General features: G+C 34.3%; 1 protein-coding gene across 3 annotated transcripts in view; it reads left to right on the top strand.

Moving 5' to 3' along the window:
* Positions 1-24,912, top strand: part of GANC (glucosidase alpha, neutral C) — a 77,578-nt gene that overhangs the window by 17,992 nt on the left and 34,674 nt on the right. For all 3 annotated transcript variants that reach the window (XM_081289416.1, XM_081289415.1, XM_081289417.1), the window contains 7 exons: positions 1,808-1,935; positions 6,902-7,084; positions 17,688-17,733; positions 21,010-21,076; positions 22,279-22,375; positions 24,258-24,438; positions 24,650-24,803. In XM_081289416.1, the coding sequence (XP_081145542.1) occupies positions 1,808-1,935; positions 6,902-7,084; positions 17,688-17,733; positions 21,010-21,076; positions 22,279-22,375; positions 24,258-24,438; positions 24,650-24,803 (856 nt within the window). The remainder of the gene's footprint in view (positions 1-1,807; positions 1,936-6,901; positions 7,085-17,687; positions 17,734-21,009; positions 21,077-22,278; positions 22,376-24,257; positions 24,439-24,649; positions 24,804-24,912) is intronic.

The raw sequence follows: 24,912 nt of genomic DNA, 5'->3' as shown, positions 1-24,912 counted from the left end.
AGAATATAATGTGCTAGAACATGAAACCTGTATTGGTGAAAGAGAAATAATGAATCTTGGAGCTAGGGGGATAACTCAGTGGTAGAACACCTGCTTAGCATCCAATCAATCCCCAATACCAAAAACAAAATAAAAAGAATGGATCTGAATATTGACTTTGAAGAGAGCCACCCTATTGGGGAATATTGCTCAGTTAAGTTTTTAAAATTTTAAAATGGAGCTTTAACACTGATTTAAAAATTGCTTATTTGGTTAGCTATTTTTTTAAGAAATATATTTTACTAAAAATAGGATTCTGAGTACACAACTAGATACAATTTGTTAATCATATATAGGCAGACAACCTATATATGCCCTCGGTAACATGTTTTGCCCATTTTTGCCTATCTGAAATTGTAGTAATCTCCAAAAACCCTGCTGAAATACCTCCTCTTCCAGAAATCCAACTTCTAGAACTTATTTTAATATAATTTCTAGAAGTTGGATTTCTGGAGACATCCCAGAACCTCTCACCTCACATTCATCATTGATAGACCCCTTACTGGAGGACTCGAACTTCAAAACCAGTCTTAGCAAATTAGCCAATCCCTAAGCAACTTAGTGAGACCCTGTCTCAAAATAAAAAATAAAAAGTGCTGGGGATGTGGTCCAATGGTAAAATGACCCTGAGTTCAGCACCAAAAATAAAATAAAAAATAGTTCCCTTCCTTATTTCCCCTAGCACTATACTTGTCTTTCTATCTGCGCTTATAAAATGCCTTATGTAAACTTTGTACCTGTTTCATCCCTTTTAAATTACCATCACAATGTTAAATAAATGTTACTTGAATTTAAGAGAGCAATGGAAATGTACTCAACGTAGTTCTGTCTTAAATTCTCTATGAAAGCATCCATAGCCGTAGCACCAGTTTGTCGCTCTTCAGTATCATGTCACTGCTTACAGTCCTTATCTAGTCTTCTATATTCATTCTCAAGAGGCAAAGATCCTTGAAAAGCATATTTTTTTGGTGCTACTTGATATTTTCCATGCTTATATCACCATATATCATCTCTTCCACACTACATCACACAGCCAACCCAGGTTACTCTTTTTAGATGTAATAATAATAATATAAGTATCCATTTGTAACCAAAACTTAGCATCGTACTTCATGAAGAATTTGCCATAGATGAGTGTGGCATGACACACCCATTGAAAGCCACCGTCTTAAAATAGTCCTCTGATCTAGATGCCTCATTTTGTAACCTAAATCTGGCCATTTCTGTCTCATAGAGCTGACTTGATTTTAGTATAGCAAGCCTCATTTCATCTAATACTAGAGAACCACAGAGATCATCATTTTACTCTATATTCTATTCTGTGGCCTGCTAGCCTTCATCTTTCATTCAGTTGGAATCAAATTATTATGGTTTTAACAAACTGTTATTCTTAGCACATCTGTAATTTATCATAGATAATAGTGGCTATGTATCTCAATTTCCCAACGCTGTTTATAGTTTATCCCTGTTATCCATGTAATTATTAATAGTCACTCTTTATTCTAAAGGTCCTGGTTTGGACAATTATATGTTTACCTAACCATATCGGGGTACTTCTTGTGCTACCACAGGTGTAACCAAGCAAGTACATAAATTGGGAGCTTGTTCTTTCTATTATTTTCATTTTTCTCTAATTTTCATAGCCTAATTTTCATAGCTATATAAGCCCTTTAATAATTTAAACAAATTATTTTCTTTCTAATTATTGTAATTTGTTAGAATGTCATTGGGAAACCTGTTGAAGCTAATCTCATATATTTGTTCCCAGGTTCCTCTTTTGGCTGAAGTTTATGGTATAGAGAGAAACATTTTCAGACTTAAAATCAATGAAGAAACTCCACTGAAACCCAGGTATGAAGTTCCTGACGTCCTCATCAGCAAGCCAAAGACTGTAAGGTAAGCCAAGGAACAAGATATCTTAGATACACCCTCTACATGTTCTTTTATCATACCTTGAATACTAGAGTTTTTTTTATATGCCTCCTATTTTGTCTTTTCAAAACTATAATCATTTTTAGGGTTAGTATTCAATTATTCGGGGATAAGTTTATCAGTTTTCTATGTTATCCATTCTATTTATTCTTTACCACTTTACTTACCAGCACCTATTAATAGGGGAACAGAACTTTGATCCCCACTTTCCTTCTCACAACAAAACAGTTTATTAGCTAGACTTTGGGAGCAAGTAGAAAGAAAACTACTTATTCAGATTAACAGCCAGGCTCTAGAGACCTAATTTACCAGCCAAACTCCCATACCAATAGTAATTTATAATTTAGACTGACTCACTCTTAATTAAGGGTATTCTTAGAAGTCTAACATGTAATTTTACTTAGAGAGAAATTAATTATTGGTGCCTAGGTGAAAAAATCTTTAGGGACGAAAGCATTTTTCGAAAGTGTGCAAAATCTTTATCAGTTTTCCCCACTGTGAGATTTCAAGTCTGTTTCTCCCAGTTGATTTCTGTTTTTTGTTTTTTCATATTTTTTCACTAAGGAAAAATAAAACTATGCCAGATATTTTAATTTTCGCTGTCACTCCCATGGTTTTAGGTAGATTATTTTTTCCACAAAAATATTATTAAAGGTCAGTAGAGGACTGTGGTTGTAAGCTCAGTGGTAGAGTGTTTGCCTAGCATATGTGAGGCACTGGGTTCAATCCTCAGCACAGTAAATAAATAAATAGATAGATAGATAAAATGAAGGTGTTGTACCTATCTACAACTAAAAAAAATTTATAAAAAATATTTTAAAAAGGTCAGTAGAAATATGGAAAAACTAATTTTATTATGATAAATTAAAGTCATCTATTCACTGAACTGCTATTGTATGCCAAGAAAACAGGATTAAAGGAGACTGTTTTCAAGCCTTTACAGTTTGACAATTGAGTTTATGCATATATATAACCATTTGGTCACAGTAAGTTATTTTTTAATGATGGAGGTTTCACTTTGCTTAGAGATCCTTTAACATTTTGATATCTGTATTCACAAGTAAAATTAATATAATATTTTTTCTCTACTATCTTTGCCATGTTTTAGATTCTGGATGATATTAATTTTGAGCGGTAAATATGACTATTAGTTCTGCTTCTGTTCCCACCTCTTTCTAGAGGGCCTGTCACTATTGCAATAACTAAAAACCTAAAAACTGCATTTCTCAGATTCCCTTGTACCTAGAGTTTCTGATATAATTTAGTTTCTACCAATCATATGCATGTACATAAATGTTGATTTTAGTACTAAATTCTCCATTTTGTTTGTGTAGATCTGGCAGCTGTAGACTGGCTCTAAGGCCCTTAGTTAGGATCACAGGTTCCTAATCTCCATAGTAGCGCTAATATGGCATGATCCTAGAACCCAACAATTGCCACAGTGATTTCTGATTATCCAACTTCCTAAGATAGAAGTTCCGTTTATTTTATCATAGTTCTGATATTTAGAAAGCCAAGATCAAGGTGTTAGCAGGCTTGGTTTCTTAAAAGGCCTATCTCCTAGGCCTTACAAGAAGCGTGTCTACTTTCTTGCTGTGTCCTCACATAACTGTCCATGTGTGTGTGTTTGTATGTCTGTGTGTGTCTGCGCGTGTCTCTGCGTGCACATGCATGCATGCTTCTGTGTCCTCTAATCTCTTCTCATAAGGACACTAGTCATAATAGACTTCATAATGACTTCATGCGATAGGACTTTAATTTTGATTTTCACTTAATTACTTCTTTAAAGGTCCTATCTCCAAATACAGTCACACACTGAAGTACTAGGAGTTAGGGCTTCAAAATATGAAGCTGAGATAGAAGTTCCATTGGCCATACAGTAATACAGCATTGTTTCTAGGGGTCATTACTAGATGTATAGTCTGAAACCTGTAACCTGAAACCTTCCCATGATGTAAGCAAAGAGTTTCCACTATTAAGTCATTTATTTTCTGCCAGAGTTGTTCCTATTATTACCAGTTGATCCCTTGTTAATAAAGTAGTTGCTATCCGAAGTGGGTATAGGCAACAGAACCTCAAGAATGGGAATATGCGATTGGCTTTTGATCTAGTTAGATTTGAAGGCAATGAGGACCTGGTTACCATTAGGTGATGGAATACTAATGTATGAACTGAATTGTGTCTTCCCCAAAAATTGATTTTTTGAACCCCTAACTCCTAATACCTCAAAATGTAACTGTATTTGCGATGGGCCTTTAAAGAGGTGATTAAGTTAAAATGAGGACGTTAGGTTGGGCCTCACCAATTATGACTGGTGTCCTTAGAAGAAAAGGAGATTAGGGCATACACACACACACACAGGAACACTCATATGAGGACTCAGAAATAAGGTTCGGCAAGCCTAGGGTATAGGCCTTACAAGAAACCACACCTGGCCAAGTGCAATAGCACATACCTGTAATCCCAATGACTCGGAAGGCTGAGTCAGAAAGATAAGAAGTTTAATGCCAGCCTGGACAACTTAGTGAGACCCTATCTCAAAATAAAAAGGGCTAGAAATGTAGTTCAGGGGTAGAGTTTCCCTAGATTTAATTCCCAGTACATAGTGGTAGGGGGGTATAGAAACCAAACCTTCCAACACCTTGGTCTTGGAATTCCAGCTTCCAGAACTATGAGAAAATAAATTTCTATTGTTTAAGCATGTACCCACCCTGTGATATTTTGTTTTGGATGCATAGCAAACTAATATAAGTAGTAATAACCCATGGCATTCTGTGTCAAAGTTATTTAAATTACTACTGGTGGTCAACTGAAATAAAACACCTATTGAAAGCAGACCAGGTGGTAGAACCGTAGCACTAAACTCTGTGGTAGCCTAGCTGCTATTAGCTTCCCTGAAGAGCTTAATGAAAGAAAACAGTCTTAGGACTTTAAATTCTTAACTCATGATTTTTTCAGAGAACTATCCTGAAATTCTATCATCTCTTGTAGCAGCAGGGTCCTTGTAGCTGAAAACCACATACAGAGTTCGATACTAAAGCTATTGAATGAGAACCGAAGTTGAATTCACAACTTCCTCACATCTGTGAACTTAGGGAGTTAACTGGGAAGAGGAAGGACCTGTTAAAATTTAATGGCAACATTTGCAAGAGTTTCATAAACCTAAATACCTGAACTTCAGAACTCCACTGAGCTTCCCATTCTTGGAGAAATGGCTCTTCTTGCTATATCCAATAAGGTTGATCCTGACTTGCTTGACCCTGACCTCATCTAAGATAAACCTTGAAAAGGGATTTCAATGTTCCTTGTTTTACCCTTACCATCCTTGATTCCCTCCAGACTCATTGTCACAGCCAGATCCCAATTTATTTGAGCATATTACATTCAAACTTAGGAGGAGAAGGCTTGAATGCTTACAGAATTATAAGAATTTATGATGACAAAAACCTGGGAAATGTGTGGAAATTATTTCTGGGGGATTTCTAGACAAGAAGAAAGAAACTTATTTTAGATCAGGTTAAATTTATTGACACAGGTACATGTACCAGAGAATATAGATTTGATATCTAAATGGGACAGCTGAGAGTGGTTCAGGTAGTTTGCTTGGTTGATTAACTTTGAACTAAACTCAGCTATGGATTCTGCTGATTAAACTGAGATCCAAAAATTCCAAAGCACAGCAAAGAAGAAATGATTCATAGATTTAGGGAAATAAAGATGTTCAAGTGGATTTGTCACATAAAACCAGCTCACCTAGCCCCTCATTCTTTCTGCAAGAGAATCCAGAAGATACCCCTTCGTTGAGAAATACATTAGCAAAGGAACAGTTGGAAAGCATTGCAATGAATATTTTTCTTTTGCAGACTGGAGATAATGGTGGGAATTGATGCCATTAAAATGGCCTCTCTGCAGTGGCAATGATAAAAGATTCAAGGTGATAGAGGCAAGGTAGCAGCATTTAATTGTGAGAGACAAAGTGGACATAATTTCATAATATGCAGTAAGGCTCACATAGTACACAAAACATTTTAACCCTCAGGGTAGTTAACAATTTATCCTGGGGTCCATTAGTCTAAGACAGATGGACTAGAGTCCTGCTTAATGAGCAGTGAGACAGCCTCTCAACCACTCCAGACAATTGGTTTCCAGGTCCCAAGCATCTACGTGAAAGGGAGTCCTAGAATCCATGGAAAATGACTGAAAGGACATAGTAAGAACATAAACTATCCCATATCATCATCCCTAAAAGATCCTGTGATTGTTTACCAGGGTGAATGTGCACTACAAAAAGGGAGAAATCTAGGACTGAGAGGGATTTTAAGTGCTGGCTCTGAGCTTACATCCTTAGGCTCAAAAACATCTTAAGAGTCTGCCTATCGAATTGGAGGCTGATGAGGTATAATAATAAGTAAATAAATAAAAGTAATAAGTAGTAAGTAATAAGCAGATAAATAAAAATTGACTTGGTCTATTTCCTGTAGACTCCTTAATTTCTGAATATATGGTGGAAATGAGAAAGGAAAATAATGTTTATAAATTCTGAAGTGTTACTAGACTTTACACACATGATGATGACAGTTAACACTTGAATGTTTCTGTGTCAGGTACTATGCATGGTCTTACTTAATTCTGTCCAAAAAACTATTTTGGTTGCAACTTTTATCTTATCTGTACTTTACAGATAAGAAAACTGAGATATAGAAATGTTGGATAACTTCATTATCTAATGTTATAAAGTAATATGGTAAAGTTATGTTCAATATAAGCTCTCTTGACACCAAAGCCCATGCTCTCAACAATGGTTTTCCACTATCCTATCTATGCTATATTCATTAAGATTGATTTACTAATTAATTACTTTGAATTACAAGTCACATAGAACCACGTAAACCTATAGCAATTTATTTTCCTTTCCTGCTCTGTTTTCTAGGCTGATTTCATGCTCAGGGGATAAAGGCAGTCTGATATTGGAAGATGGAAAAGGAGATCTGAAGTGTCATATCACAGAAAACCCATTCAAGATAGACTTGGTATCTGAAAAAGAGGTTGTGATGAGCATAAATTCCCAGGGCAAATTATTCTTTGAGCACCTACAGATTCCTCCCAAACAAAGGTATTTTTACACATTACTTAATGCATAAAGACCTAACAAAAACCTGGTTATGAGTATCAGCTGCTTATCAGGATAATAAATTCATCACAGAAAATTGGTTTAACTTTTTTGCTGTGATATTCTGAGGAATTTCATGTTTTCATATGTGCAGGTAAATACATGCTTTGTGACAAAAATGATTCCCAAACTTTTGAGAATGTCACATTCTTACTGCACCCTGGGTGTGACTGATGGCATTCTCTCCCTCCGTAGCCTTCTAAAAAAGTATTAATGTGAACTATTATGTCTTCAAAATGTCACTTTCTCCCCTAGAATAACTTGAGTAACTGTAAGTATGAATAGTTCTGCAGGAATGTTCTTGGACTATCCACTCCATCAAAGCTACTTGTTCCCAGTCACATGATTGAGAAGTAATGATAAGGAAGAGATTCTTCCTTTAAAAAAAAGTATTATTTTAAGTCTTCCAGTCAGTAGTTCTTTGCATTTTTATCATAATAGTGAACATATTACATGGTCTTCAGAGAGCATTTAGCAGTCATTATTCCCAAATAGTGAGAGGTTTTTTTCCTGGGTTTCATTTTATTTCTATCTTAAATTATAAGTTTTAAATATTAAAAATATCTTGGGCCTGGAGCTATAGCTCTGTGGTACAATACTTGCCTAGTGTATGTGAAGCCCTGAGTTAAACCACCAGTGTCACAAATAAAAATAAATAAATAAAATAAAATCCTCCTAGAGAATGAGTGAGTTAGGATGCAGGATACAAGATTAAATATGCAAGAGTCAGTTACTTTCCTGTATACCAGCAACGAAAAGTGCAATTTGAAATAAAAAACACATTTACCACTTATAATAGCACCCTCAAAACAAAATACTTATCTTTAAATTTAAAAATAAGTAAAAGATCTATGTGAGGAAGACTACAATACTAAGATGAAATATTTCAAAGAACCGTATAAATAGTAAGTTGTTTTGTTTTCATGGATAGAACACCTTGATATTGTCAAGATGCCAGTTCTCCCAACCTTATCTGTATAGTCAATGCAATCTAAATTAAAATCCCAGCAAGTTATTTTGTGAATATTGACAAACCAAAGTTGTATGGAAAGGCGAAAGATCCAGAATAGCCAACTCATCACTGAGGAGACTAACAAAGTTGGAGAACTGATAGCCTAACTCAAGATTTACTACAAGGCTACAGTAATAGAGATAGTGTGGTATTAGTGAAAGGGCAGACATATAAATCAGTGGAACAGAATAGAAAGCCCAGAAATAGACTCACACAGTGGTCAACTGATCTTTAGCAAAGAGCAAATGTAGTACAGAGCCAATAGTCTTCAACAAATGATACTGGAACCATTAGATGCCTACATGCAAAGAGTAAATCTAGGCACAGACCCTATTGACTTCACAAAACATGATCTCAAGGTGGATCAGAAACCTAAATGTAGAGGCTGGGGTTGTAGCTTAGTGGTGGAGTACTTGCCCTCACGTGTGAGGCACTTAGTTTGATCCCCAGCACCAAATAAAAAAACTAAATAAAATAAAGGTATTGTGTCCATCTACAACTAAAAACATTTAAAAATTTTAAAAATAAAGGCATAGTGTCCATCTACAACTAAAAAAAGAAAAAAAGAAAGGATACCTAAATGTAAACAACAAAAATGTTAAACTCCTAGAAGATAACAAAGAATAATACCTAAATGATATGATAATATCTTCTTTAGATATAATATCAAAGAAACAATTGACAAAGCTTAACTTCATTAAAATTAAAAACTTTTTTTTTGAGAGTCTTGCTAAATTTCTAGGTTTGTCTTGAGCTTCTGATCCTCCTGCCTCAGCCTCCTGAGTAGCAGGGATTACAGGTGTTAACACAGCTGGGGTTGTGGCTCAGTAGTAGAGCGCTTGCCTAGCATGTGTGAGGTGCTGGGTTCTATGCACATAAAAATAATAAATAAAATAAAGGTATTGTGTCCAACTACAATTTAAAAAAAAATTTAAAACTCTGTCCTGTGAAAGATAATGTCAAGAGAACATAAAAACAAGCTGTAGACTAGGAGAAAATATTTGCAAAAGACCCATCTGATAAAAGATTATTATCCAAAGTATATAAAGAGCTAAACTTGACAGTAAGAAAACAAATCCCAGTTAAATAGTAGGCCAAAAAATTATTAACAACTCACAAAAGAAGATACACAAATGACAAGTGGGCATGTAAACTTCATTAGGGAATTGCAAGTTGAAATAAGGAGATTCTAGCACATATCTATTAGAATGACCAAAATCTAAAACCCTGACAACATCAACTGTTGTAGAGGATGTGGAACAACAGAAATTAATTCATTGCTAGTAGGAATGCAAAATGTTATAGCCACTTTTGGAAGAAATTAGGCTATTTCTTGCAGAACTGAACTTATTCTTCCCATATTATCCAGCAATCACATTCCTTGGTATTTTCTCAAATGTATTGAACACTTATGTCCACAAAGAAAACTACACATGGAAGTTCATAACAGCTTTATTCATAATTCATAAAACATGGAAGCAACCAAAATATCTATTAGTAGGTTAATTGACTAACTGTGGAACACCCAGATAATGGAATATACTATTCAGCACTAAGAAGAAATGAGCTGTCAAGCCATGAAAATATCATGGAGGACCAGGGAATGAAATTGATCAGATTATGTGCATATTTGAACATGGCATGCTGAATCCCACTCATGTATAATAATTATGAACATTTTTAAAATGTTTAAAAACAAATATCATGGAGGAAATTCATATGCCTATTACTAAATGACAGAAGCTAATTGTAAATCTGGGCATCTGATTACATACTGTGTAATTCCAACTATAGGACATTCTAGAAAAGATAAAACTGTGGAGATAGTAAAAAGATTAGTAGTGGCCAGAGGTTGTAGGAACAGAGCACAGAGGACTTTATACTAGCAGAACTACTCTATGTGATACTACAATGGAGGATTCATGTCATACATTTATCTATGCCTCAATTGCTTTAAAAAATAAAGTTTATTAATATTTTAAAATTAAAAGGTAGGCATGCATTGTAATCCCTGCTACTCAGGAGGCTGAGGCAGGAGGATCACAAGCTCAAGATAAATCTAGAAATTTAGCAAGACTCTCAAAAAAAAAAAAAAAGAAGAAGAAGAAGAAGAAGAAGAAGAAGAAAAAGAGCTATGGATATAGCTCAGCTCAGCTCAGCGGTAGAGCACTTGCCTAGCATGTATAACGTCCTAGGTTCCATCCCTACTACCACAAAAATAAATAAATAGTAAAATACCAGGGAAATTTTTTAACATCTATAAGAATTAAAAAATTAATATGTACAGGGTTGGGGTTGTGGCTCATCGGTAGAATGCTCACCTAGCACATGCAAGGCCCTGGGTTTGATCCTCAGCACCACATAAAAATAAATAAATAAATAAAGTAAAGGTATTGCATCCAACTACAACTAAAAAATTTAAAAAAAATTTAAAGCATTAATATGTACAAGTTGGGCACAATAGCTCATGCCTGTAATCCCAGCAGTTCAGGAGACTGAGGCAGGAGGATTGCAAATTCAATTGCAATGTCAGCAATTTAATGAGGCCCTAAAGACTTAGCAAGAGAAAATAAAACATTAAAAAAAAAGGGGGGGGTTGAGAAGAGTTCCAAGATGACAGAATAGAGGATGGTCATGTTCCTGGCTGCTCTGTGGCCTGAAACCAAGAAAGCAGACATGCAGCTTCTCTGCAAGGTGGGTGAACAAAAAAAAAAAAAAAAAGGAAGGGAGGGACTTTATTCAAACCTAAAACTGAACATTCAAAGCAGACATGGGACACAGGATGTTGGATATAATAAAATAAGGAAAAAAAATCCCCACTGGCATAGGTGCTGCCACAGCCCGGTCAGAAGCTCCAGATAGAGAGGTCCATCCATGAGCATAGTAGAGAGAAAAGGGAAGTAATGAAACTGGCATTTTTGGGAGGCCTGAGGTATGTCTGGGTTTGGAACATTTAGAGACTGAAGAGATTGCTCAACAAACCCGAAGAACTCTCTGCAAGATATTTGTGTGGGGAAAGAAGCTGCCATCTCTCCAGGTAGCATTCAGAGGACAAAGGAAAGAACCATTTTGCAGCTTCTTCAAGAGGTCTAGCAACTGAGGAAGCCAATTCCTAGCAAACCCAAGTTTGGCCCAAAATACAGGCTCAGTAATACACACTATGTGTGACATAGAGTGTGCTTAAGTAACCAGAAGAAAATCAAACATGGAGAAAGGTTTATACAGGAGACAACTGATGGAAGAAACCCACCCAGCTTTCCCCCTCACCCTCCAATCCAGCTGGGAGAGTCACATTTAGCCAGGAATTCAGAAGGGTAGGGGGCGTGAGAAATTTTTGAAGTTAACCCAAGACCAGGAAACTTGGGGTCTGCAGGTGACACAGGGGACTAAAAATTGGCTCCCCCACCACACAAGTGGAACCCAGGTGAGATCCCTGGGGTATAGTGTTCCAGTGTGGAGCAAAACTGGGCATTGGAGGTGTGCTGATTTAAATCTTTAGACCAATTAGCATTCATCAAAGAGCCTGGAGCCTGCCTAAGCCTAAAACCCTGCCTCCAGGAACTCCACCTGCGGGACTCTACCTCTCTCACTCCAGCAATCTAGAGGGTGGAACATCACACTCCAGAAGACCCCACCAAAAAATGCTGAGAAGTTGAGACTATTTTGAATTCCAATGGAAAGAATTCTTTAAATTTTCATGAAGACTTTTTTTCTTTTCTTTGTTTTTATAAATTCTTTTTCACTGTTTCATTGTGACTTTAATGGTACATGGACATTTATACAGTTTCCTTTATTTTTTTTTCCTCTGGCATTTCTGAATACAGTTATTTAACATGGATTAGTTTCTTGTGAAGTATGATGTTTGACTAGTATAGTTCAGTTCTGCTTTGTATTCTTTTATTTTTATTTTTAATTTTTAAAAATTTTTGCTTTATATTTATATTTTTATCCTGTTTCCCTTGATTCTCTCTTTTCTTCTGCTAACAGCCAATTTCTATTTTTCTCTCTTTTGCTCTTCTTTTAATCTTTTACTTCTGTCTTCTCTCCTCCTTATAATCATCACATCCTATATCACTTTTGTTCTCTTCCTGTCCATCATCTAAAAATGTAAACCCTTTTACAAACTTGCTGTTTTTATGTTAGGCAATAACTGATCATATCATTTCTGTTTACTGTGATAATTAACATTATAGATATCATAGTAGGAACTATTTGGATTAATGCTATATATTGTTTGCATTGGTGATTTTTGTTATTTGTCTCCATCTAAACAGTGAGGTAATGGAAATCTTCAGGGACACTTTAAGTCCACAGGGCAGAAATTTTACTGCCTCAGAGCCATACTGTTAAATGGGGAGACACACAAACAACATGAAAAGGCAACAGAACAAATCACCCCAAGCAAACCAAGATACTCCAATAACAAATAACATTGACACCACAGTGGAAGAAATGTCAGAGAAGGAGTTTAGAATGTACATGGTTAAATTAATCTGCAAAGTAAAAGATGATGTAAGAGTGCAAATAGAGGTAGCAAAAGATCACTTTAATAAAGAGAGATTCTGAAAAAAAAAAACACTAACAGAAATCCTTGAAATTAAGGAAACAACAAACCAAATTTAAAATTCAATAGAAAGCATCACCAACAGACTAGACCATTTGGAAGACAGAACCTCAGACAATGAATATATACTCTTGAAAATAGAGTTGACCCAGAGAGAAAATGTTAAGAAACCATGAACAAAAAAAAAAAAAAAAGACAAAAAAAATAAAGAAAATTTAAAAAAAGAGAAAAAGAAAGAAAAAAGAAAAAAAAAGAAACCATGAACAGAACTTCCAAGAATTATGGAATAACATGAAAAAAACAAATTTAAGATTTATCAGGATAGATGAAGGCATGAAGATACAAGCTAAAGGAATGCACAGTCTTTTCAATGAAATAATATCAGAAAATTTTCCAAATCTAAAGAATGAAATGGAAAGTCAAATATAAGAGGTTTACAGGATCTCAGTATACAAATTACAACAGGCCCACATCATGTCACATTATAATGAAAATGCCTAGCATACAGAATAAGGATAGAATTTTAAAGGCTATGGGAGAAAAATATCAGATTACATGGAGGGGGTAACCAACACAGATCGTAGCTGATTTCCTAACCCAGATCCTCAAAGCTAGGAGGTGCTGGAATAACATATACTGAGCTCTAACAAAGAATCCTATATTCAGCAAAATCAAACTTCATATTTGAAGATTAAATAAGAACCTTCCATGATAAACAAAAATTAAAAGTATTCGAAACCAGAAAGCCTACACTTCAGAATATTCTCAACAAAATATTCCATGAAGAAGAAATGAAAAAAAAAAAGTGAAAACCAGCAAAGGGAAGAACTATATTAAAGGAATAGTTAATCAAAGGATAAACTAATTCAAATTAAAAAGTAGAAATAAACCAAAATAACTGGGAGCACAAATCATATTTCAGTAATAATCTTGAACATTAATGGCCTAAACTCATTAATCAAAAGACATAGACTGGGGCTGGGGTTGTGGCTCAGTGGCAGAACGCTTGCCTTGCACATGTGAGGCACTGGTTTCAATCCTCAGCATCACATGAAAATAAATAAACAAAATAAAGATCTTTTGTCCATGTATAACTAAAAAAAAAATTCTTAAAAAAGACATAGACTGGCAGATTGGATTAAAAACAAGACCCAACAATGTGCTATCTCCAAGAAACTCACTTCATAGGCAAAGACATCCACAAATTGATGGTGAAAGGATAGGAAAAAACATGCCACTCATATGGATGACATAAACAGCAGAGGTTTCTGTTCTCATATCAGATAAAGTGGATTTCAAGCCAAAGTTAATCACAAGGAACAAAGAAGGATATTTCATATTGCTTAAGGGAATTATATGTCAACAAGACAACAATCATACTTATGACCCAAACAATGGAGCATCTATGTACACCAAGCAAACCCTTCTCAACTTCAAGAATCAAATAGACCACAACACAGTAATATTGGGTTTGAACACTTTTTTCCATATATATGAAAACAAATATGAATATATATGTAAAAATATACATGAAAATATTTAAATGGGTATGGATTTGTATATATTTATTTTTCTTTTGAGATGAATGTTTATAATTTTCTTAAGATTCTAGATATGATTATGTAACAGAATATATATAAAAACTTATAGGTAGGATTTTGGTTGCCATTAGGGTATATACATAGTATATGAATGTATATAAATATATACAGAATATATATGTGAAAATATATATGGATATTCAAAGTAATATTTATAATTTTTGTTAAAAAGGCTCATGAGTATGGGTAAGACTAGATTTAGTTCTGAATTATGGCTTTGGTTTAGGGGATGGGTTACCTTTGGAACATATATGTCAATATATATGAATATAAATATGAATATAGAGGTAATATCACATATCAAAATTTATATATATATACTTTTATCTATGGATATTTTTAAGGTAAGCAATATTGTTATGTGTGAAATCTAGGTTATACCTATGGAAATGAGCATATATATAAAGTATCCATGGGTTTTTATGTGAATTTGTGAATTTATGAATTTATATCCCCAAATACATAGGTACAATCATGTAAAATGTTATGGTTTATATGTATAGAGGTTCTCCAAGGTATATGGTGGGTATAGGACTAATATAGAAAAATAAATAGGGTTAGTTTAGGGATTGAAATTTTTATTCAAATATAGGAATACAAAAATGAATATATATGTAAAAATATACATGAAAATACTTAAATGGATGTAAATTTGTATATAGTTATTTTTCTTTTGAGGTTAATGTTTTGTTTTAGTTATAGTTTATAATTATGTAACTGAATATATATATGAAAATGCATGAGCAGGAATTTGGTTGCTGTTATGGTATATACATATATATATATATATATATATATATATATATATATATACACATGGATATATATAAACATATGAATATGTGAAAATATATATGGATATTTAAACTAAAAAAAATTAAAAAGGATCTGAAACTAAAATGATAAAAGAAAGTTATAGGTATGGAAATATTTTAGTATGGAAAGTTAGGAGGTGAAAGAAATATATCTTGATGAGAAAGTATTTTGCTGGCGAAGTAATATTCTTGGACTAAAGTTCAAGATGAAAGGGGACAAAACTAAGGATGTAAATTTGTGAATGTCAAAGTAAGTCACAGAAGGTTTGTGGAAGGTAAATTTCAAAAAGTTTGTGTTTATGATTAAATTGGCTATAATTAGCACAAAATTATTTAAACTTTAATGTACTGATATGAAGAAAAGTCAGAATCGTTAATCTGCTCTTATCTATCAATGATTTTCTTGTTTTTTTTTGTTAGGTTTTATTACTTGGGGAAACTAAGTCTTAAAGGAATTAGGTTTGTAGCTGTTTTAAAGTCTTAAATGATTATTTTGTAATTGATTAAACAAACAACTGTTATTTAGATTATAACAATATTGTTGATATCCAAAATATATGTAACTAGGTATATGTATGCATCTGAGAACTATCTATCTAAGCTTTGTCTAAGTCTTATGTAAAAGCTTATAAAATGAAAGTTTATATAATTTTACTGACAAGACAACCAATAAGTGTTCTCTTTTATACATTGTATCTGACACAGAAAGGCCATACTGTCATTTGAAGACCTGTCGTATATATGTATGCTTTGACTAAGTCTATTTCTGATTATTAGCACTGTTTCCTAAATGTATAAGATATTTAAAGCTATCCTTTGATTTTTGTTCACCCATGCAGACCTGTGATTATTGTTACTGTACACTTGGATTCTATATTGTACTTTATTTTATTTAAAATAAAATAATAAAAATAAATCAATAAATAGATTTTTTTCCAGGTTGGGGATGTAGCTTAGTGGTTAAGTATCCCTAATACACATATATATATATATATATATATAATACCAAAAATATATATATATATATATATTTCCTATATATGTACAATATAGGAAAGATCATCTAAATCCATAAGCAAAAGAACAATAAACAAATTTAAAAATGGGGGATATAAACTATAGCAAGTTGTGTTAACATAATGAATGTCAAAAAATTAATTTTGAGTGAAAAAAAGCATATCACAAAAGAATATAAACTGTGTGTGTGTATATAAAATATAAATTTTAAAAGGTAAAACCTAATAATGTATAAAACCTAATAATATATTTTTGGGGATGTGTGTGTGTGTGTGTGTGTGTGTGTGTCTGTTTGTGAGAGAGAGAGAATACTTTTTTAAAACACCAAGAGAATGATTAACACAAACTTTCATAGTGCTGTCTCTGAAGGTATGAGGTGAAAGCAGATAGATTTGAAAAGATGTGTATAGATACTCCAAAGGAACAAGTTATTTCAGTTGCTTAAGCACAGTGGTATATTTATAGCTATTCACTTAGTATTATCTTTTAAACTCTATGTTCTTTTATCTCTGTTCTGTGTTTTACATTAAAGACACAAATTAATGTATAATGAATGTGTATAAATAATTCATAGAGGAAGAAATAGAAGTACCATAAAATGTATAAAAAAGCAATTTACATCATTAATGACCATAGAGATATAAACTGAAATGCTTTATCTTTTCTAAAATTTTACAATGGCAAAGACCCAAAAGATTGGTAAAGCCCCTATTGTTAAGAATGTGAGGAGAGCTGTGGTGCATGCCTGTAATCACAGCTGCTCAGGAGGCTGAGGCAGGAGGATTGTAAGTTCAAAGGGAGCCTGAGCAACTTAGTGAGACCCTATCTCAAAATAAAAATTTTAAAAGGGCTGAGAATGTGGCTCAGTGGTTAAGCAACCCTGGTCCAATCCCTAATACCACACACATACGCACAAAAAGAATGTGAGGAGAGCCATACACAGTGGAGCATACCTGTAAAACCAGCAACTTGGAAATCTAAGGCAGGAGAATTTCAAGTTTGAGACCAGCCTGGGCAATTTAGTGAGACCCTGCCTCAAAATAAAAAATAAAAATAAAAAGGGATGGTGATGTAGCTCAGTGGTATAATACCAAAACAAAAAAAATGTTGGGCGATAAACACTCAAATACAACTTTGGGTAAAAGAAAATTTTAGAATAAATTGTCACAATTATTCTGAGAGACTACATTGTGTTGCTGTGTACCAGAGTACAATGAGTGGGGAAAGCTATATTCTACCTTGTTTACATATTTTTTGTTGAAATATTATGAGCATATATTACACTTATAATAAAAATAAAGTTATTTTAAAGTGTTAACAAATTTTCAAGTACATGTACATTTGTGTAAACATTCAAGCTATTGGTTTGTTCATTAATATTCAATTTTCTAAGCTTGAGTTTATAATGGTGTTATATTTAGTAAGTTAAAGGATATAATTTATGACATCTTAAAAGTTGAAAATGAAAATCTTTATTATTGAACAAAATTCCGTCTTTCCATCATTGAGTGAAATAATTTTCTTTATGTTAAAACAGAACTACCAAAGAAAATGAGGAGAGTGCATCAATCAATACCTCTCAGGTAATTTAGATGGAACAATTTATCTTTTTTATGTTCTTCACCACAATCATGATTTTGTGGCACATAATGAATTCTGTTCCTCCCTTATCCAGAAGAGTACTTGTTAATACTCTACTACATATAAATGACATTACATCTCTTTGCTTGCCCTATCATCTTATTCTTTCCTTCATTTATTCATTCATATATTCATTTATTTGTAAAAACAGATACATCTTAAGTACCCGCTTGTTTTCCAGGCATTATGTTGGATAAAAAGAATAAACCTTGAATAAAAAAATCCCAAACATGTGTTAGGAACTTAGAATCTTTTGGGAAAGGCAGGCATTGACTAAATGATTGGGAGAATACAAGAAGGAATCTGTCCAAGGAATCTGCAAAAGACCTTTTGAAGAACATAATGTGAAAGCCTGAGTCACAGACCCTTTACAAGAATTTGACAAAAACTGAACCATCCCTATAGAAAAGTTTTTGAATTTCATATTTTTTGATAGAATTCATGGACTCTAAACCCCATCCATATGGATACTATTGCCTTCATTAAGGATTCAGGCATGCCTTTTAAAAATACACAGATCATGGGGCTGGTGCTGGGGCTCAGTGGTAGAGCACTCGCCTGGCATGTGCAAGGCACTGGGTTCAATCCTCAGTACCACGTAAAAATAAATAAAATAAAATATAGATATAAAAAGACCAGAGCTCTTGTTTTAAAAAAAATGTAGAGGTCCACCTTACAGAACTTTTAATTATGAACAAATAACCCAGAAATGGACAAAGAGTTCCTTTTAAAGAAATATGCATTTCATATACATGCAATTTTTTAAAAAATTTTCATTCTTTTAAGGAAAAGGAAAATCTGGCAAAGTTCATAGCTCTAAATCAAAAGATTATGGACCTCAGGGCTGGAGTTGTAGCTGTGTAGGTAAAGCATTTGTCTAGCATGTGTAAGGCACTGAATTCAATTCTCAACACTGCATATAAATGAATAAATAAAAAATAAAGGTCCATCAACAACTAAAAAAAAATTAAAAAGATTAAAAAGATTGTGGACCCAAGTAGTCATTGCCATCCCAGTCAACATAAGAATATAGTTGTAGGGCTGGGATTGTGGCTCAGTGGTAGAGCATTCGCCTAGCACGGGCGGGACCTAGGTTCCATCCTCAGCACTACATAAAAAATAAATAAATAAATAAGGCATTGTGTTAAAAAAAAAAAAAAAGAATATAGCTGTAGTTTAGCTAATTGGAAGACAAAGGGAAAAGTGCCCATCTCAGCAAAAACAAATCTCTATTTAGGGTCTCTCAAAACAGACTGGAATTATTTGAGCTCAATGTTTTACCTCACATGTTTACATGAAAAATGTTTTTCTCCCCCTCACCCCAGTGCTGGAGATGGAACTCAGGGCCTCAATATTTGCTAAGCTAATACTCTGCCTCTGAACTACATGCCCAGCCCAATTTTTAAAAATTTTTGCATATATAAACACTACCATTTTTCAAAGTGCTTTCACATCACTTTAGTTCATATGCAAATATTCATGTCATAAGGTATAACTATTCCTCAAAAAATTAAAAATGGAATTATAGTACAATCCAATAGTTCTTCCGGGTTTATACTTAAAAGTGAAGTTACAGCAGCTTATTCAAAGTAGACAAAAGGAGGAAGCAACTCAAGTATCTTGATGATGAGTACATAAACAAAGTGTACTATTATACTTACAATGGAATATTATTCAGCCTTTAAAAGAAAGGAAATTCTGAGTAATGCTGCAAAATGAATGTAACTTGAAAACATTATACTAAGTGAAATAAGCCAATCACAAAAGAACAAATACTATATATAATTCCACTTTATGAGGTACCTACTGCAGTCAAATTCTTAGAGACAGAAAGAGAAAGGAATTACTATGGGTGGAGAGGGAGGAAATGGGGAGTTATTATTTAATGGATAGAGAAGTTCAGTTTGGAAAGATGAAAAACATTCTAGAGAGAGATGATGATAATGAACATCATCACACAACAGCTAATTTACTTAATGCTGTGAACTGCATACTTGAAAATGGTGAAAATGGTAAATTTTAGGTTATTTTACCACAAGAAAAAAGAAGGATGATTAATGACATTTATATAAAATACAGGTTTGATTTATTAAATATACTGACATCACAAATTCATTCTAAAAGATGAATTCCTTTTATTATTATTTCTTAATAATCCAAATAAAATGTGCAGATGTTGCATCACAGGAGAATTGGGAGATGAAGCTCCAAACTTAAGTTCTTGTGTCCTTACAAAAGAAAATGTAAAGTCAGACTTGAAGAGCCAACCAATAGAATTTTATTATTCTACCATGAGTGAAAGTATAATAAGGCTCAAGCAGTGTGCATAGCTGGGGGTGGTGGTGGAGGTGGAGGAGTGGGAGTTCATCTCCAAAGAGAGAACAATAAAGGGCTGGAGTTGTAGTTCAGTGGTAGAGAGCTTGCCTCGAAAGTGTGAGGCACTGGGTTCAATCCTCAGCACCACATAAAAATAAAGATATTGTGTCTATCTACACCAAAAAAAAAGGAAGTGAATAATAAAGGAAACAATGTAGGTTCCAAGTTTATTACTGTTTGATGTTTGTCAGAAGAACTAGATACCACCTTTTGCAGTCTTTACCAATCAGATGTTTTATCTCCTCCTTCACCTCAGGCTGGGGAGTTTTTGACCCTGGATTGTTCTTTCCAGATCTGTCCTAGTGACCATCCTATTCAATACCAGTCAGTTCTCTGTTAATGTGGGTTCTGGGGTCAATAATCAAGCAGACTTCATCTTAGTGCACCATGCTATTAATGAAATTTCCCTTCTGAAATAGATTGAGAAACATGTCCATAAAACCTAACTTCACAATGACCTCAATATACCTGCCTGGAGTTATCCCCATTGATCTTTCATTCTTGATATATTTCTTAATTGACTCCCTTTGTTTCTACCTGCTTATTCTCTGGGTTAGTACACCTGTTGTTCTTCTATAAGTTACTTGATTGTTCATTAAAGGCAATTTCAAAGAAACCCTGTGATCCTGCTATGCTATTGGTTTATATTTCACTACTCATTACTAGCTGCTACCTAACATTTTCCTCTCAAAGATTGGAGAACTTAAGTCATATAGGGGATTAGGGGCAATGAACTCAAATCATTAACTACTTCCTGATAATTAGGGGCATAAGCCTATAAGAGTGGCGACCACATTTGTTACAATTTATAAGTTCAGTTAGTTCCCCTTTTTTATTAACAGGAAAATCAAGAGGATCTAGGCCTTTGGGAAGAGAAATTTGGAAGTTTTGTGGATGTCAAAGCTAATGGTAAATTGAAACTGGCCTAACTTCAAAATGGCTAAGTATCTACCTAAAAGTTCCGTGAGTTTTGGCACCTAAACAAGTGATTTCTGAAAGTGAACAGAAATCTCAAATTTGTGTCCTCTATCCTTCAGTAACAAAGAAATGGTAATTATATGCTTTTAGTGTGGGGGGTGTAAGAAAAGTACAGGCCCTGCAGAGGGGTCTAGCTTATCATGCTGCTGTACTGTCCAATTGAACAAGCAGCTACAAATTCTGGATTCTATTTTTATGAGATTCAAGTAATGAGAAACCAAATTATAGAATGTATCAGGATCAACATTCCAAGGCAGTTTTTAACCTTTTCAAGGTCTCCCCATCATTCACATAGGTGTCATGTGCCCATCTGTGACATTTATCACCAGGCTTAGTGATGGGGTTAGAGGAGGACATAGAGTCTATCTCTCAGGAGTTCCCTTTCAGATACATGGGGCATATGTGGTTAGAAAAATACTCATTTTTCTCCCTGCCTGTAGAATAACAAACCTTCCCTAATTCTCTGAGAATCCTTGTTCTAGCTCTACATATTTACAGCATGGTATAATGATCAGGGCTAACAGAATGCTCAAAATTTATATGAAGGATACCGTTCTGTCTCTCCTTTCTGTGACATCATAATCTTTTTTACTTTCTCTTTAGCATTCTTTTCCCCCAAAAAAATCCTATAAGTGATATGTAAAATAGTTTTAACTTAGGTATGAATTTAAGTAAATATTTTGTCTCCTACTAATTTACACTTTTATCTCTAAATTAATTGTTAAATAAAGGAGTATTTGGTTAAAGGAAATTTATATATTATAGGTATATAAATTTATATGCAATATATTTTAGCAAAATTTTAAGAAAAATCTAAAACTTTATAACCTTGTTTTTTACAGGTAATAAAGGAATTTGTTTATAAATGAAGAGACAGAGAGCTTTAGCACACAGCTAAGGCAATATAATAAGAGACGAGAGCTTTGTCTTATATATGCATTTTTTGTATCCCAACAATACCTGAATATAACATCTTACAGAGAGTCCTTACAGAGCATTTACTGATTTATCAGAGCAAGTTCAGGTCTTTCTACACCTGGTCTAGTTGTCTTGCTACACCGTTGTTAACTGAATCTCCTTAATTGATTGTCCTCTTGAGAAGCAAAACTCAGTTGGTATCCTGGGCTCTACAGGTCCTACCTCCGTTGGTTTGGATTTCTCCTTACATGGATTTGAACATCTCTATGGGATCCCACAACATGCAGAATCACACCAACTTAAAAATACTGGGTATGTGAAAATAAGAATCCTTACAGGAGGTTCTGATTTAATATTATTTGTAGAGTTTTAAGAACCTTCTTTGAGGGCTAGGGTTGTGTGGCTCAGTGGTAGAGCACTTGCCTAGTATGTGTGAGGCACTGGGTTCAATTCTTGCATCAGATAAGTATACAAACTATAACATTGAACCTAACAATATAGAAGTAAAAATTAGAAACTGCTGCAGTCTAAGTTGGGGAGAGATCTTTATCCCTAGGCTTTATGTTTACCTCACAAGGCCTTTTTGTAAAGCCCTGAGAGAATATACTGTGAAAAATCACTGATCTGTAAAACACACTTACTTCTGAAGGGGATAGTGAGTCAGAAAATGGCATTTCAAATAACCTCTGATTCCCTGGGGAAGGTCATTTCAGGTTAACACTAATAGACAATAACCAGAGGCATCAGACTAGGACAAAACCAAAGAGAAACAGAGTCTAATCCAGATTTCAAGGATCAGATTTTGTTTATTTAACAGGCACAATGAGTCCATTAGAACCTGTGCTAATTCAAAAAGCAAATAACCCAATCAAAAATGGGCAAAGGAACTGAGCAGACACTTCATAGAAGAAATACAAATGGTCAAAAAATATGAAAAGATGTTCAACATCTCTAGCAATTAGAAAAATGAAAATTAAAACTACACTGAGATTCTATCTCACTCCAGTCAGAATGGCAATTAGCAAGAATACAAGCAACAACAAATGTTTGAGGATGCGGGGGAAAAGGTACATTCATACATTGCTGATGGGATTGCAAATTGGTGCAACCACTCTGGAAAGCAGTATGGAGATTCCTCAAAAAACTAGAAATGGAACCACCATTTGACCTGGTTATGCCATTCTTAGGTATATATCCAAAGGAGTTAAAATCAGTGTACTATAGTGACAGAACCATATCAATGCTTACAGCAACTTAATTTGCAATAGCTAAGTTATGAAGTCAACGTAGGTGCCTTTCAATAGATGAATGGGTAAAGAAAATGTGGTATAAATACACAATGGAATATTACTCGGCCATAAAAAGAATGGCTTTATGACATTTGCTGGTGAATGGATGGACTTGGTGAAATAAGCCAGTCTTAAAAAACCAAAGGGTGCATGTTCTCTCTGATATGTGGATGCTAATATACAATGGGCAGGAGGGGGTGGAATAGAAGTTCAGTGGATTATACAAAGGGGAAGGAAAGGAAGAGAGGGGGAATAGGAATAGGAAAGACAATGGAATGAATCTAACATGACCTTCCTATATACAAATATGAATACATCACATCTCAACATCATGTCATCCACAAGACTGAGATCCTAATTAGAATAAGACATACTCCAGGTGTGTATAAACATGTCAGAATAAAACTCTGCTATCATGTGTAATTAAAAAGAACAAATAACATAAAAAAAATTGTGCTACTCTCATACTAACCTAATTCTGTGCCCCCACCCCAGTTAGCTCTTGATCTTTCCCTACCAGCTCTGTGGAAGTCTATTAAGAACACTATCCTTTTGTTTTAGCTATAGAAACTTAACTCACAAAATCTGTGAGTGGATGTGTATTGTGTGCTTCCTATTATGGAAGATTCACAAGTGATTATCCTTTCACAAGAGATATTTAGAAAAGAGATCAGAAATATGGGCTTAGTTATGCCAGTTGTCACGGTAGGGGGTGCCAAAGGAATCAAAGGAGGGAGACAACATTTGTCCAGGTTGTGTCAGGAAACATTTTAGGGAAGTAGTGTTAAGTCTTAGAAGAGGCATAGGACCTAAGTGTTTGCATGGAGAGTGGAGAGTGGAGCTGTCCTATTCATTATTTATACATTTGTAATGGTATTTGATGATAATCCTCATTTATGTTTTAGGGATGGAGATGCCTACCGTCTTTATAACCTGGATGTCTATGGATATAAAATACATGACAAAATGGGCATTTATGGCTCAGTGCCTTATCTCTTGGCCCACAAACTGGGCAGGACTATAGGCATTTTCTGGCTAAATGCCTCAGAAACACTAGTGGAGATCAATACACAACCTTCAGTAGAGGTAAGCTGTGGATCATGATTGTATGTCATACTTAGAGAAAAAATAAAACCACTGCTAGCTTTTTTTTTTCTTTTTGGTGGCAGTTTTTTGCCACCAAAAGCTTTGAGTGTAATCAATGAAGGTCAGTACTATCTAAAGGAGTGGATTTACATACAATTGGTATCATAGTTTAGAGGAAATTTCTCAAACTTTTATTCCATTCCTTTTCCAGTACACATGGACACAGGTGGGCCCAGCTGCTGCTAAACAAAAGGTCATATCTCAAACTGATGTGTGCTGGATATCAGAGAGTGGAATCATTGATGTTTTTCTGCTGACAGGACCTACACCTTCTGATGTCTTCAAGCAGTACTCCTACCTTACAGGTTTGCATGTAGAGGTGCCATTTTATAGTTCCATTATGTTTCCTCTATCTCATGTATCATCACTGAAGGTTAATATTTATTGTACATTATGTAGGACTTATAAACAACT

Source organism: Spermophilus citellus, assembly GCF_964194105.1.
Source record: "Spermophilus citellus genome assembly, chromosome: 4".
Taxonomy (NCBI): Eukaryota; Metazoa; Chordata; class Mammalia; order Rodentia; family Sciuridae; genus Spermophilus; species Spermophilus citellus.
The sequence above is the reverse complement of the archived record's forward strand: the minus strand, read 5'-3'. Positions and strand labels throughout refer to the sequence as shown.